This window comes from Dermacentor andersoni, chromosome 2 (genome assembly GCF_023375885.2).
Source record: "Dermacentor andersoni chromosome 2, qqDerAnde1_hic_scaffold, whole genome shotgun sequence".
Classification (NCBI taxonomy): domain Eukaryota; kingdom Metazoa; phylum Arthropoda; class Arachnida; order Ixodida; family Ixodidae; genus Dermacentor; species Dermacentor andersoni.
Window position 1 is genome coordinate 29,142,758 of NC_092815.1, and position 16,105 is coordinate 29,158,862.

The 16,105-nt window shown below is 44.0% G+C and overlaps 1 protein-coding gene across 2 annotated transcripts in view; it reads right to left on the minus strand.

The window, feature by feature from the left end:
* The window catches only part of vap (RAS p21 protein activator vap), a 72,252-nt gene that overhangs the window by 42,255 nt on the left and 13,892 nt on the right, over positions 1-16,105 (minus strand). For both annotated transcript variants that reach the window (XM_050189595.3, XM_055077295.2), the window contains exons 9-12: positions 14,376-14,523; positions 13,810-13,892; positions 10,397-10,470; positions 7,349-7,436 (exon numbers count right to left, since the gene is read on the minus strand). In XM_050189595.3, coding sequence (XP_050045552.1) covers positions 7,349-7,436; positions 10,397-10,470; positions 13,810-13,892; positions 14,376-14,523 — 393 coding nt within the window. The remainder of the gene's footprint in view (positions 1-7,348; positions 7,437-10,396; positions 10,471-13,809; positions 13,893-14,375; positions 14,524-16,105) is intronic.

The following is a 16,105-nucleotide window of genomic DNA, read 5'->3' on the forward strand; positions in this document are numbered from 1 at the left end:
AATACATTGCCGACTTTCACGCGAAATGTACGGTTGGACAAATAGCTTTCTATTAGGACGAGCATATTGCCACGGATGCCAATTCCCGACAAGTCTCTCAATATTCCATAGCGCCACGTAGTGTCGTACGCCTTCTCCATATCGAGGAATACGGATAGGAAATATTGTTTATGTAGAAAGGCGTCGCGAATGTTTCCCTCAATGCGCACAAGGTGATCGGTTGTGGACCGCCCTTCTCTGAAGCCACACTGAAAGGGATCGAGGATATTGTTGAGTTCAAGGTAATGTACAAGTCTGCGGTTAACCATTTTTTCAAAAAGCTTACAAAGACAATTTGTAAGAGCTATCGGACGGTAACTTGCCGCCAAGGAAGGGTCCTTGCCCTGTTTAAGAACAGGGACCACAATCGCTTCTTTCCATGTGGATGGGAGGTTTCCCGCAGCCCAAATAGCGTTGAAAAGCGTGAGTAGTGTAAGTTTGGTTTCATCGTGTAAGTTTCTGATCATTTCGTACATGACCCTATCTGGTCCCGGCGCAGAGCCCCTGCATGTGGTCAAGGCAGCTCTCAACTCAGCAATATTGAAAGGCCGGTTATAAGGTTCATTCTGCCTGGATTTTCGTATTATGGGCTTACATTCTTCTATTTGTTTGTATTTCAAGAATGATTGCGAATAATGGTTTGAACTCGACACGCTCTCGAAGTGTTCCCCAAGTGAATCTGCCTGATCTTTTAGTGTTTCACCTTGTGTGTTTACCAAAGGAAGTGAATATGTTTGTCGCCCTTTTATCCTATTAACCCGGTTCCAGACTTTGGCCTCATCTGTATACGAGTTGATACCGGATAAAAACGTCTGCCAACTCTCTCTTCTAGCCTGTCGGCGTGTTCGCCTGCCTTGCGATTTCACTTTCTTAAAGTTAAACAGATTCTCCGCAGTGGGAGAGGCGCGTAGCAACCCCCACGCTTTGTTCTGTTTCTTACGAGCGATCCTACAGTCCTCGTTCCACCACGGGACACGCCGTTTGCATGCCAAGCCATTTACTTGTGATATACATTTAGTTGCGGCATCTATTATGAAGGCTGTAAAGTATTCCACGGCAGCATCAATTCCTAACGAGGACATCTCATCCCATGAAATATTACTGAGAGTTCGGAATTTCTCCCAGTCTGCTGTATCAATCTTCCACCTAGGAGCTTGTGGGGGAAATTCATTTTCTTTAGATGTTCTTAGCAATACGGGGAAGTGATCGCTCCCGTAAGGATTGCTCGTAACTTCCCATTCGAGTTCGAGCAGTAAAGAGGCGGAAACTATACTAAGATCTATTGACGAAAAGGTTCTGTTCGCAAGAGAGTAATATGTGGGTTCTTTCTTATTTAGAAGGCACGCTCCAGAAGAGTAAAGGAACTGTTCAACGAGACGCCCTCGCGCATCGATACGAGAGTCTCCCCACAAGGTGCTGTGTGCATTGAAATTGCCAAGAACAACATAGGGTTCTGGCAATTCATCTATTAATGACTGAAATTCATGTTTGCTTAGTTTGTTGTGTGGGGGTATATAAATCGAGCAAATAGTGATAAGTTTGTTTAGCAAAACTATTCGAACCGCCACTGCTTCAAGGGCCGTTCGTAGCTGTAAATGTTGACATGCTATGCTCTTTTGGATTACAATTGCAACACCTCCCGATGATGCGATTGCGTCATCGCGATCTTTGCGAAAAGTAACATGCTGTCGGAGAAAGTTTGTGTGTTGTGTTTTTAGGTGTGTTTCCTGTAGACACAGCACTTTTGGATTGTGTTTGTGTATAATCTCTTGCACATCATCAAGGTTTCTAAGGAGACCTCTGACGTTCCATTGTATGATTTGGGTATCCATATTTGATGTAAATTAGTGCTGTGTGTACGGAAACGGAAAGATGCCTTAGATTACGGAGCCCTTTCGAGGCCCTGTAATAGGTGTTTTGTTCTTTTTGAAGCGTTCGAGTGATTCTCGACGCTCCTTAGGCGCCTGGTGCGCCTTGAGGATAGGTGTGGTGTCCATTGCCTCTTGTGAGGCGCCGGACACGTGCTCTTGCGAGCGGGAAGTTTTCAGAGGGAGTCCCGCCTTGGAGGGCAAGACCCCTGCGCCCACCAGCCCGGAGGTCGATGGGGCTCCCAGAGGGATTTGGCTGCGCTGGCCTTTGTCAGCGCTGGAAGGGGCCTCGGAGGCTGGCGCAGCCTCGGCTGCGTCCACCTTCGGGGTCGATGGCCCCGTCTGCTGGGTAGGCGGAGCAGCGCTAGCTGCAACCGCCGCGGGGGCAGGTGGCGTAACTGCCGACTCACTGCCTGTGGGTCGGACAGCCGCTGGAGGCCGTTGTGACGCTGCCCCCTTACGCGCCACATCGGCAAAGCTACTCTTAGACTGGTATGACACCCGCCTACGTGCCTCCTTGAAAGATATGTTTTCTTTGACTTTGATTGTCACAATCTCTTTTTCTCTTTTCCAGGACGGGCAGGCACGCGAGTATGCGGCGTGCTCGCCATCACAGTTGACACAGTGTGGAGTCTTCTGGCATGTTTCGGAGGAATGTTCAGTGTCACTACACTTGGCACATGTCAGCCGGCCTCGACAGTTCTGTGAACTGTGGCCGAACCTTTGGCACTTAAAGCATCTGAGAGGATTGGGCACGTATGGCCTAACACGAAGTTTGATGTAACCGGCCTCGACGGACTCGGGGAGGACACTTGAACCGAAAGTGAGTATCAGGTGTTTCGTATTGATCTCTTTGCCGTCTCGCCTGATCTTAATTCGCTTAACATTTATGACATTCTGTTCACTGAAGCCCTCCAAGAGTTCAGCTTCAGTGAGCTCTAGCATGCCATCGTCTGAGACAACGCCGCGGGTGGTGTTCATGGTTCGGTGCGGAGTAACAGTTATTTGGGTCTCCCCAAATGAGACAAGTTTCGGCAGTTTCTCGTACTGCTTCTTATCGTGGAGCTCCAAGAGAAGATCACCACTTGTCATTCTCGACGCCTTATATCCTGTTCCAAAAACTTCAGTTAAGGACTTCGAAACAAGGAACGGTGAAATGTTACGCACTAGTTTGTCTGGGTTTTCTGAGTGGATAACATGATATCTTGGAAAGTTCTGGACTTGTCGTCCGAAAAACTGAAAGGGATCTTCGGTGCGCCCTCGTTTGTGAGGGCGATCAGGGAGTTTAGGGAAGGAAGTTTCCATGAAGATGTATAAAAATTCGGCAACAGCGCCGACCGCCCACCACGGAGCCCAACGAGGGGACGCGGCAGAGCTTGCATGCAAGTCTGCACGACGCCAGTCGTACGCCGTCACTATAACCGAATATGGTGTACCCAAGGTTGGATAGCCACACAGGGTTAACCCTTGCCGCCAGGAGAAAGGAAGTAAAAAGAAGAGAGAAGGAGACAGGAAAGGTCAAAAAGTGAGAGATAAAGACGAAGATTCGAGGAGGGAGAGACAGGAAAAGGCGACTGCCGATGTCCTCCAGGTGGGTCAGCCTGAAGGTGCCGTCTATGCGAAGCAGAGGCCGAAGAGGTGTGTTGCCTCCGCCGGGGGGCCTTAAAGGTCCCGACACCCAGCATCGGCTCAACCCCCAGGATCCCCTTTTCCCCAGACACGGCTAAGCCGCGCACGGCTACACGCGGGAGGGTCCAACCCTCGTGTGCTCGGGTACGTGGTGTCGCAACGCACCAAACGCCTGCTTGCGCAGACGCCCCTGCGGGGCTGCAACAATGAGGTCTCACTGTTGCCGACTCTAGTCTGGTACCTTGAGAACATGCCCATCCACTCTACATAAATTTAAACAAACTACAAACCAAGATGCCACCGTCTATGAGAAGAGACAATGACTTCAACTGCAATGGCAGCCACAAGCCACAACTAAAGCTTTCAGCTCAGTTGCCGCTGATAGCTAAAGTTAATGCTTCGCATGCTTAATTGGCCTCCAACTGCTGCATCTTGACATTGTAAGAATGCATGAAAACACCCACACTGTAACGGAAAGAAAGAAAAGCGGACAGGCACTCCTTTTCTTTCTTCTGTAGTGTGTGTCTGTGTATTTTTGTGCATTCTTACAATATCAAGTAAACACCACTTAACAGTAAGTTCTAAATATAGTGTCGTTGGCTAGACGATTAAATTGGTCAAAGAGCGATTAAAGTGCATTAGTGTAAAAAAATTTCAGAGCAGTTTCTATGTTCATGGTGCTTGCTGATGGATCAATAGACCTCTCATTCACGGTTCAAGGAACCTTGTTGGATGAAGCAAGATTTTTTAGAGTATCCACTGATAGTGAAAGGTTATAGCACAGGAAGAATTTAACTGTTGTGATGGGCCTACTAAGAGAGGGTTCTACTGCTGCTAAATGTATGTTATTGGGAGGATGAATCTAGTATAGTGCTAACAAAACTGAATATGAAATTTATGATTATTGCTTGCAAGTTCAGTGAACCTTGATACAATTATAAGGCCTTTTTGATCCCAAATTAACTACGAGGCTATTAACCCATTAGCGCACAGTGTACTTTTGAAAGTATATCACCACTTTCGTTGGTAAGCAGGGCCTTACCCAGGACTGCTCTACTTTTCAGGTAGCATGTGCAGGTTTATTCACCAGTTGCCTTCACCCAGAAAGATCACATACTCATGAAGCCTGTGGCAGAAAGGTTGTTCCACATGCACCGCCAAGGTTTGTGAGTGGTGGCGCTGGCTAACACTCCCAAGTTTAGTTCTAGTAGTAACACATAAATACCCAAGAAAGTGGATGAGGAAACTGCACCGCGGTAGCTGAATTGGTTAGAGCACCGCACGCGTAATGCAAAGACTTGGGATCGTTCCCCACCTATGGCAAGTTGTTTTTTCATCCACTTTCATTGCCATTAATTTATCATTTCTTTAATTGAATTATTAAGTACAAAAATTTCCCCTGTGTCTTCCTCGGTGTCTTTCTTTGTTGGCTTCTCATGATATGATTAATAAAAATCGGGCCCCTCGGTTAACCTCCTTTCGTTTCATTCTGGTTACGGTAAGAAATAAAAGTTTGGACTATAACACCACCGAAGCTGGGGACACTGTAGCCTCTGTTTGATGAACGAAAACTAACTGCCCTTGCGCTGCCATTACCGTGCACCGTGCCTGTACATGTATACTGGAAGCTGTGAGCAAAATAGTTTTCCACAGTCAGCAAAATCAAATGCCAGTTGCAATTTCTACATACTTGAATGCATGCACTTATCGCAAATCATGATGTTGGATCTAACTACCTTTTGTATGTACTTTGATGGGTGTGCAGACCCATTATTTGTACATATGTTAAGTGTTTTGCAGGGTTCTGTTTGTTTTTGACGAGATACCGATCCCTGTTTACTGACGGCTCCTGAGATAACACAATGTAGCCGCAATACAAGAAAAGTATGAATGTTTAGAAGCAAACAAACAAGTAGCCTGACGCTCAGATCTTTTTGTTACTTTTTGCACATTCTGGTTGCTAAGAAGTTTCCTTGGAATTGCGGAGAGCATAGAAGGGTTGCAGCTTGGACTAGTTGGGGCTAGCTTGTAATGGAGTTTTGAAACATTGAGAGCAGTTTAAACAAGGAAGTTCTTCCTTTTCGGCAACTTGCAAAAGTCTGTGAGGGCCTGTTCCAGGGGCACTTGAGTTTCTCGATGGACACTGAGCCTTCCTACAAACTTCTTGAAGTTAAAGTTTATGTGGAAGTTTTAGAAAACAATGGCATAAATGATGAATGCATGACATTACATATACACCTCAGACCACTGACAACGTAAATGCTTATAGTGCAGAACTGGATGTAATGCGGTATTTTGAACCTCCTGTTAACCCTCCCACAGAACTCGATCTATACACGTACTACTTATATTTGTGTCCCAAGAGAAAATATGCCAGTTATAATGCTGTTGCCAGAAAATTCCACAGACAAGCGAGGCAGTGAGCACACTTCTTAACGAGGTGTGCCAATCGAGGAGAAACAATGCCTCCTAAATGACAGACCTGTGCACTCTGCTTTACGATGTCATGCTACTTGGACCGAAATTTCCCCTGTCAAGCCCGGCGCAATGAAAGCGGTGCTGTGGAATAAGAGACGGAGAACATTTAACTTATGGCAAAATGACAGACGTCCGTTCGCTTCGAGCGCATCAAGAAGACTCATTTATTTTTTACTAGAAGGTATGGGAAAGGGGAGAGAGTAGAGAGAACTCACAATACACTGTGCCAAGCAGGCTTTCTTGCACCCCGCACGTGCAAGCAACCCACTCCAAACCTGAAAGGCACCACCGCGCCGCCGGTCGCTGTTCGTAGACCGCGCCCGCCAGCAATTTGCCTGCAGTTTGAGGGGTGTCAAGTGTCCGGTGCTTCTGCCACAGCGACCTCAGCAGTGCCGTTTTAGGTGGGGGAGTCCTCCTCGCCACATTGTCGGCGGTCCCCAGCGCGGGGTTGCTTTGGCTCCAGAATGGAAAAAATTAAAAATTAAATTATGGGGTTTTACGTGCCAAAACCACTTTCTGATTATGAGGCACGCCGTAGTGGAGGACTCCGGAAATTTCGACCACCTGGGGTTCTTTAACGTGCACCTAAATCTAAGTACACGGGTGTTTTCGCATTTCGCCCCCATCGAAATGTGGCCGCCGTGGCCGGGATTCGATCCCGCGACCTTGTGCTCAGCTCCAGAATGGAGGATACACAACAAGCGGTGAAGTCAAATTCACTGTGGGAGCAAATTCACTCGGGAGCATCCCCATTAGATTCTATGGCAGTTGGGCAAGGTAGCATGACGTCACAGATTGAAGTGCACAGGCCTTGCGTTATCTAGGAGGTGTTGGGAGAGAGCGGCAAGGGTGATCGAGGAGGAGGAGACACTGAGCAAGCAAACGAAAAAGGAATTGAGAAAAAAATTAATGCAGAGGCCGCATTCTGGCTCAGCGGGCGCATGGGGGTAGCCTAGGCAACAAAGAAGTCTTTTGCTCTGGCCGCGTGTCAGTAGCATGCAGTCCGCACCAAACACTTGCACATCATCCTTCTTTGTGTCTTCAGTTCGTGTGCGGAAAGTAAATACAGTCGCCGACAGTCGCCGACTGATATTGTTCACACACAGAGAAAATCTCAAACATCAAATGTAGTGCCTAAGTGCAGACCATGGATTTCTCTCCAGCAACTCACACAAGCACACAAGGGTCACGCAACCATAACATATCTCTCGTAACGGAAATATATGTCCTGTGCGATGCTCTTTAATATGAGGCTACTGCTGTGGCCATGCGTTCAGGCAATCCAAATAACAACATTTTTTGTCTTGTTAACCTTTTCCAAAGTGTGCACTTACCCGAACCAAATCAGAGGTACTGGCACAGAGATAATACACAGTGCTGATACAAGGGAGTGCCCTCTCAACAATCTGAAAGCAGTTAGGCCTGGAAAAAAAGAAAAGGACTAAGCTTACACACAAAGGTTTTCAAATGTCACTGTGATTAGCCGAGTGTGGTCACTACCAAATTATTACATTGAATGAATATCACTGCAATTTAATATACAGCAGAATCTCAGTAAACGGAAATCGCTTGAATGGAACAGCCTCAACAGTCGAGTGCCTTCTACAACGAAATGACCTGTATAACGAATGAATAATTCTGTCCTGGTTCCACTGTGACCTGTGCATCGCAAGATCTTTACAACAAAGTGACCTGTATAATGAATTGTTTTAGAGGCTACAAGCACTTTGCTATAAAGGCATTCAACTGTACATTATTGGTTTTGTATTTGGATGATGCAAAGAAGCTCTATTTAACTGGAACCAAAATTTTTGCAATTCTCAGTAAATGAAACAATCCTAAATTATTATTTTCTTTTAAAGGGGCCCTGAACCACCCTTCGGGCTTGGTGAAATAATACAGTTCATGGGTAGCATACGCTGCTGTGAACATCTTAGCCAAGTTTTGCAGTCGTACACAGTGCATGGATCTCGCAAGCAGAGTGCAAGGTCACCTTTCTCTCAAACGCTTTCTTTTCAATGGAAGCCTGCTCCTCATTCTCTTCCGGATGCTTTATTTCATAATAAAGCAGATTCCCATATGCAGCTGCCATTGGTAGCTGTAGTCTGCTATGTAGAGTAGATACTGCGGCTGCTGCGGCGTACCGCCACATATCCACTGGCTAAGCGCACTGCGGCTCGCTGAGGACAAAGGCATTTGGCTTACGTTTTGCACGCCTTAGGCACCAAAATCTGAAGTAGTGGCATCTACATACAAAATAAAATTTTAACTGCGTGCCACAGTGACATTTAGAAGGTGGAGCATTGTGGGCGCACCTGACTCTGCCATAGCCTTCGCAGTGCAAGGCATTGAAGAAGGAATGGGAGCACAGTGGAGGCTGTGTTTCATTAGGAATAACTTCACTTCTGCTGAACGCATTGAAGTACCTTTTGCGGCAAAATGTTTCTGAAATAGCCTATTTTAACTTCAAATGCCTTTCTCCATTTCAAAATAACGTAGTTTAAGGCCCTTTTATGAAAAGCCACATACTTTATTTTTATTTTGTGACACCTGTCTTTTACCCCCCACCCCCCAAAAGAAAAGACATAATTAAAAAGTAGTGGCAAAGGCTCAAGCAAGCAAACATTTGATAAATATTAAATGCATATCAGGTGTAGTCCAGACAGCTTGGTGGCACTGCCACTGGCTCCATAGATGGCCAAAATAAGAACGATTGTAATTTCGGACACCTTGCAATACGTCGTTCAATAATTTGGACTTCACACCAACCTTACCTCGTGCTAACTCAGCCACTGAATGGAGCAGTAAAAGTGACATTTTTGCTTTGATACATCGCCAGTGCCTCCTCTAAATCAAAACTAGTGAAGATTAGTTAAGAGGAAGCTTTAGCTCGGGTCCTACTCTGACGTGGCCTATTCAAATACACGTAAAACGCAAAAACGCTTTTCTGAGATAACCGCTGGACAGATTTTAATGAAATTTGTTGCATTTAAGAGAGAAAGTTAAATTATAGTGACTGTTGGCAGTGGGATTTCGATTTAGGGCCTGAATTTTGTTAAAAAAGCTTCGAAAATTAAAAAGTTTGAAAAAGATAGAAGCACGAAGTTAACAAGTTAATAGCTCTGCATCAAAAACAGATAGCGCGGTTCTGTAAACGGTATCCATTAGATCATTGAAAGCGGACAAATTTGATATGTCAACTTACATCTAACGTGAATTCATTGTGTTGTATACAAGAGTTCAGCAAAAGCTGTATTTCCATATTACTAAATTTTTTAGATTCATGTGTGACATATTAATTTTGTACACTTTAGATGTACTATTAGATGCAATTGACAAAATTGTGGTATCATTTTTTATTGCGGAATTACAGAGTTGATAGTTTCGTTTTTGAAAATTTGCTATTCTTGCCAATCTTTAGTAAAAAATTTACAACCTGAATCGGAAATTCGAAACCAAAAGTAACTAGATTTAAAGTTTTTCTTTTAAATGCAACAAATCCCGCCAAATTTGATGCAGTGGTTGCCGAGAAAAACCAATTCTTCTTTTACATGTATTTAGATGGGAGCACCCGAGCTAAATCTTCCTCTTAAACTACAAGTTGCCTAGAACACTGAAACTACAGGACAAACTAGCTGCTACATTCATTTCTTTATTCTTAACATGTCTAACAGTGTTAAGACAGCGTGCGATGAATAGCATTGCACTTCTGCACATCCATCTTAGTAAAGGAAACTTCTGTTAATTGCAACATATTTCTCCGGTTCTTTGAAGTGCCATTTAACTGGTTCTACTGTATAAATGGATTGATATTAATACATTACTGAGCATAGCCTCCAAATCTTTGTTGTATTTAAAAATTTCAATTTATTAGTTAGCCCACCGCATCATCATTTTGGCACTTGAGCCAAACTTATATGAACTGTAGTAGGCATACCAGAACTTTTAATACGGCAATGGTTCTCTTCTAAAGCAGCCATGTTAAAAACCAACACAAATGTGTAAAACAACAGTCAAAAGACAAGAGTAGGTGCAGGGCACCAATTTTGTTTTCAGTGTTTAAATACCACATGCTGTGACATATAGATAATCAACTAGCCAAAGTTGCACTTTTTTTCATATGAGAGATTATTATTAACTGCTGCACAACACATTATCAGCACTACTGCTACACCAAATGATATCAATTATTACCACACAGCAATGCCTGTGCCCTTTCATTACCAAAGCAAAATTGATTCGAATACTTCAGGAACATGCACCACATTGCAAAAAGAGAAATAAAGAATAAGCAGCACCTGAAATCTACAAGGATACATCAAAATACAGGGAGTGTGGAATAACAAAGGGAATGGCACAGGCTCAGAAAAGAGAATTCATACCTTTCTAAAAGACTGTCATGAACCATGTACAAGTAGGAATAACTGAGATCAATCAAACCCTTGGGCTTTGTTCGCTGCAATAAAAATGATAAAATTTACTTTGAGCATGTAGAATGACTTGAGGCACCACTGAGGCTTTCCCAAAGTGTGAAAGGCAGCTGTGTTCAACAACTAAAATTTTCCAAAGGCCAGTTGCAAAAACATTGAGCAAATTGCACAATATATATTGTCACGTGGCAGTGACGTATAAAGAACACAGTAGCAATACTGTGAAAGACGAAACTAACTTTTATTGGGCAAACCTGTGCCCACAAAAGCAGGCTACACTGAAAGAACGGCGACAGCGGCGAACACAGTCGGCGATCGTCAAAATCTGATCAGCGGGTCAAGCGTGTCGGCTTTTATGCATCAGCCGTCGAATGTTCCAGAGTAATCACTGGGACCCGCGTGTCTTCCGCAAAGTTCTACATTATTTGCGTCGTGCACACGTGCAGTCAGATTACACAAGGTTCGGTCACAGACAGCAGATGAAACCATCAATAACATTCCAGAAACTTCCGTTACATGCAGGCGAGTCCTGCGCTGTGCAATAACATTTGTTAAGCGGTGAAACGTGGTCGCCCAATAAAGATAAACAAGTATATAAAATAGAGTAAGACGCCATTAACTCGAAGCTGTAAAAACCTAAAAAGTTTTCGAGGAAAGCGGAGTTTTGAGACCAGCGAAATCATGAAAATACCGTATTTATTCACATAATGATCACACTTTTCTGTCAAAAAAATTGACGCAGATTCAGGGGTGCGATAATTACGCGGGTTAAATTTCGGCCAGAATTTTTTTTTTTCATCCCGCGTTAGCTGCGGAATAACAACACGTCAACAATTCCTTCTCCGAAAAGAAAACCCGCCAACTTGCGAAAAATGTAATGAAGCTCTTACAGTCATGCACATCTTAATAACATGTCCACACATCAATACACTGAGACGGAGGTTTTTACACAGCCTGTATAAATTGCACATTCCATTACACCCTGCCCTATTACTAGCAGATGACCCCCTAGTGCCATTTCCTAACCTCTTCCGACTTTTTAGAAAAAACTGGTTATTTACACCAACTATAATGTAATGCAGGTTTACCTGCCCGAACGTTCCGTTTTATTTTGTCTTGTGACTGGCGCAGCATGGCCTTAGTTGCCTTTGTGCCACTAAACCCAAACTAACTAACTAACAACACGTCAACAAACAGGCGGCTGCCGCTTTAACAATGCTGGACACCAAAACAAATATGGCGGCCGGCGGAGCTATGCCAAACACACCAAATCCGATCTTTTTTCTTCTCGTGAGTACATTATGCGCACTGAAACAGTTCATTCCATATCAGTAATGAATAATATTGTTAACATTGGCAAGTTTGCAACAATAACGTAGCCATGTCTACTATGAGGGGATAGAAACAAAGATGGGCGTGTGTAGCTGCCAGTAACACAGAAACACATGGCGGGCATGCTGCGGAAACTGCGGCATTTGTCTTCGCTACTATCCTAATACAGCACGTTTCTGCTAAGGGTGGGCAAATATCTTAGCTGTTTACAAGCATTGGTGTATGAATAGGGTACACTTCTAACGTATCAGTGTAAACGTGGCCACTATAGTTGCCGCTCGCGATTTGTTGCGTGCCCATGAGTGCAGACGAGAAGAATCGAAAGGAGCCTTTTTTGTTGTTGTTGGCCAAAACCATTATGAAGCCTACAAGTAATAAAGCCAAGGCAAGCTTGGTTGTAGCTTTTTTTTCATGAAAGTGATGAAAGTAATGAAATGGGGCATCTGCTTAAGAATGTTTGGTGTGTGCAGACCGTTTGGTATGTCTTCAAGAGTCGTTCACATAGCATTTGACAGCATTCGACAGATGGTAAGTGCGGTCATCATTAGCTAGGCTTGGCGCACGACATATCGCTGCGACAAGTTCGGGGTGCGATCATTACACGGGAAAGAAAAACAAAAACAAATTTTGACGACAAAATTCAGGGGTGCGATCATTACGCGAGTGCGATCATTATGCGAGTAAATACAGTAGAAGCGCGCAGGCCATGCATCGATTCCATGGAGCCTTTCCAAAATGCCTCCAGTTATATTTTCGGTCACTTTGGCTTGCATGAGCACCGGACATGTCGATGTCTATGAACAACAGCATTACTGGCACAGTGCAAAGAGAGTGTGTGCTTGCACAAAATCAGGACAATCAAACCTAATACAATATTTGAAGCCAGTCATTCAAGCACAACTGGTTCCAGACATCCAAAAAGCTGACGCTGCTGCTTTCTGCATCATAATGCATTCCAGATAATTTCACTTCAAAAACCTAAACTGCAGAACACAAATGTCATGCTTTTAGCACACGTCCATGAGTGGCATGGCATTTATGCCTCATTGTTGCATGAGTATGAAGCAAGCATGCTTATCAAGCCGTGATATCACTGAAATGCTGTGGGATCACATGCTGGCTTCTTTTGGGCACAGTGTGTGGGCTGATCGCGCCTTCTCAAAAATGCCAATCTTGCTCAAGGTCACAATTAATAAGCTGTGACCACATTGTTCATCACTGACAGCATCCTAAATAAAGTGGAAAAAAGGCCACACTAAAGTGGCAGCAAGCAGCCGAGCAAGTGCACGCAAATGGTGATAGTAGACAGAAAGAAGGGGGAAATATAAGCGGGGAGCGTGTTCTGGCATGGCGTCGATCTAGGCTAGCGAGCTGCCGCCAGATGAAAAGCGACTGCAAGGACACTGGTGACACTGCCCCGTTGCATTTTGCCTGGTATACTTGAAGTCAAGATTTCGAAATATCAGGAGTTTGGCACAAAAGCCTTCTGGAGATGAGGGGTGAGAACAGTGTGGGTTGACAACCACAGCTGAAAAAAATTTTCAATTTAACCAACATTTAAAGAAATTTAGAGATAGAGTTAATTAGGGTTTACTGTACCAATAAACGTGATCATACCAATATAATTTATGTTGTCATGCCTCTAATATTCTCAAAAGCTCACGAAAACCTTCTCTCAACTACCCATGTTGCATTTCCATGTGGGCTTGCTATTTTTGTGGAGTTTCTCTAATTTTACGCATATTCTATGGACGCCTTGCTCAACCTCCTAATGTTAAAACCTTCTCTTGTACAACAGAACAGAAAGTTGAGAAAGCTTGTATGACTTCACAGTTATAATTAAACAGTAGAAAAACAACAGAACATTACACAGCGTTTCCACATTCTGTTGAAACGGCTAACCCTACCTGTCTTCTTGCCAATACAGCTCTTGTCTCTACCCATTACCCATTTAGAAAATTTATTTTACACAATACAATTTGCCATCTGATCATTTTACATTGGATGAAAAATACCATTAGGAACTTACTCACCCTGGGGTTGTCAAAAAAATACAATTGCAATTCTTTGGCATTGAGAACAAAGTACAGGTTTTTCCACTTCTTGTTGCCCACACCTGTGGAGAGAGAAAAAGTAAACACACAAAAGCTGGTTTGAGTAACAGAATGTGCAATGGCTCTGTCCAGCTCTCCTAACACACCATGAACAGCCATCACAACACGCAAACCCTCGATCACCCCTCACCATCTGCTGAATAACACTGTAAAGAAATTTCAAACGCTTAAAGGAAGCTTTAGAATGGCACTAGCTCAGGTTTTCTTATTCAAATAAAGAGCTCACATTAAAGCGCCCACACTAAATCCAAAGTTTGGATTTGTAAAACCAGTCATAAATCTATTCCTCATTCAATGTATGTGATGTGTCACATTATCCACTTAAATCAATCTAAGAATCATGTTCTCATAGTGAGAAGTTCGAGATCCCCACCCAAGAGACGCAATTTGTGAATGGCAAAATTTGGACACAAAGCTCAGACGAGCAAGACTAGTCCACAAAATTGAGAAGGCCAGGTCACTAGGTGAACAGTAATGGTGCTCACTTTTTTTGGAGAGGTAGCCTTGCATTCGAACTCCCTTTTTACGCTTTGCTATGCCAGTTTCTCGGCTCTCCCGTAGGGTGGCATAAATGTCATGTGATCGATGCTGAAGCTCTTCGGCACGGCTTGATTGACAGGTCTCATAAGGGGCCTGAAACAAATGTGCAGCACAAATTGCAAATTTAATTCATGCGTACAATATTATGCAGGCATCTATTTTACACAGATAGCTATCTAAATAAGAAGTAATGAAAAACATAACCGGTTGCAGGAGAGAACAAAGACAGGCATAGTGTTGATGCATATGTGATGCATTTTGCAGAAGAAAAAGAAATAAGTCAAGCTGATCATAGTACATTAAAGCATCGTTGATAAATTCCCTTCTGTTACAGTTTTTTCTGCTCTTAGGCTCTAAAACGCTGGTCCCATTTAGTTTCAATGGGAGTAATGTGTATGAGCTTCCCACTTGTTACATTTGCTTTCCCAGTTGTTATGTCTAAATACTGCGACGGCGCACCACTGACATGGCATTGCCCATCAACAGCATTTAAGTTTACCACCGCAGAACCAGTGCAACACGGACAAAACACAGAAAGGCATGCACTTCTTATGAGATAAGCTGCAGGTTCAGCGCATTTTTTTTTTTTTGTCCCCTCCCTTTTGAGTTCCATCTTTGTCATGCTGGTACTGTTTTGAAAGGAGTACATTCTTTTACCACACCCAACTACAGCAAACTCTCACTGTAACGGAATCACTCTATTAAAATATTGCTTTATTCAAAGTTTTTGATGGCCCTAACTGCAGTGTGTGTATTTTGGACCAGATTATAGTAAAACCTCGTTAAACCATACCCGCTTAAACAGAAGTTTCGTTTTAAAAGCAGTAAAGTCCAATCCCCAACTCGGCGGCCATTGAACATAATGCATTTTGTATCCGCATAAACCGTACTAATTTATTGCGTACGTATCGGTTAACACATAGCGTTCCCACTTTTTGTAGCACAATTACGGTGGTGCATCGTCCCATATACCTTGTTACTATACTGACTCTATACATCGTCCCCACTGGGACGCCCGGCACAACAAGTCTCAGAGATCAGAACGGCCTCCAAGCGCCCTGTTCTCTATGTGCCCTGTGCGTTTGCACGTGAAGCCACACCAACATCATTCCGGCGCCATGCCAGAGAGTGTTGTGGCGTCGTGGAAGCTGTGACTCACGTCATGCCGAAGCAAAAAACACCGAGTGCTGAGCAGAGAAGAAAAACTCGGTATCGTTCGTGCTATCGAACATGGCATAAAGTCGGTACCCGCTGCTGCGACCACGAAAAGATGTCTGCTACGATGTTCGAGTGTTTGCCATCAGTACCTCTGTTGCTGCCGAAGTGTCACCTTATGACAGTGATGAGGACGACACGGAAAGTGACAGCACGGGCGATTCAGGCCCGACAGTGGCAGAAGCTGCGCATTACGTCAGCCTCATGAATGCAACTGTCGCGACGAGAATAGCACCCCACGATTACTGTAGAGCTACCGCACCCGTGCACAGATAATATGCAATGCCAACGAGGAATCTGCCATGCAAGTGTTTGCCAAGAAGAGGGGTCTGGCTGAAAAGCTGGCTAGCAGCTTCAGTAAGTTTGAGGCCACTGTCGTCGCTGCTAGGCTGCCACAGCATCAAACAAAAATAACACTTTTGTCGCGCAAAGTGAATAAATACTGCATGTTTTTACCCTT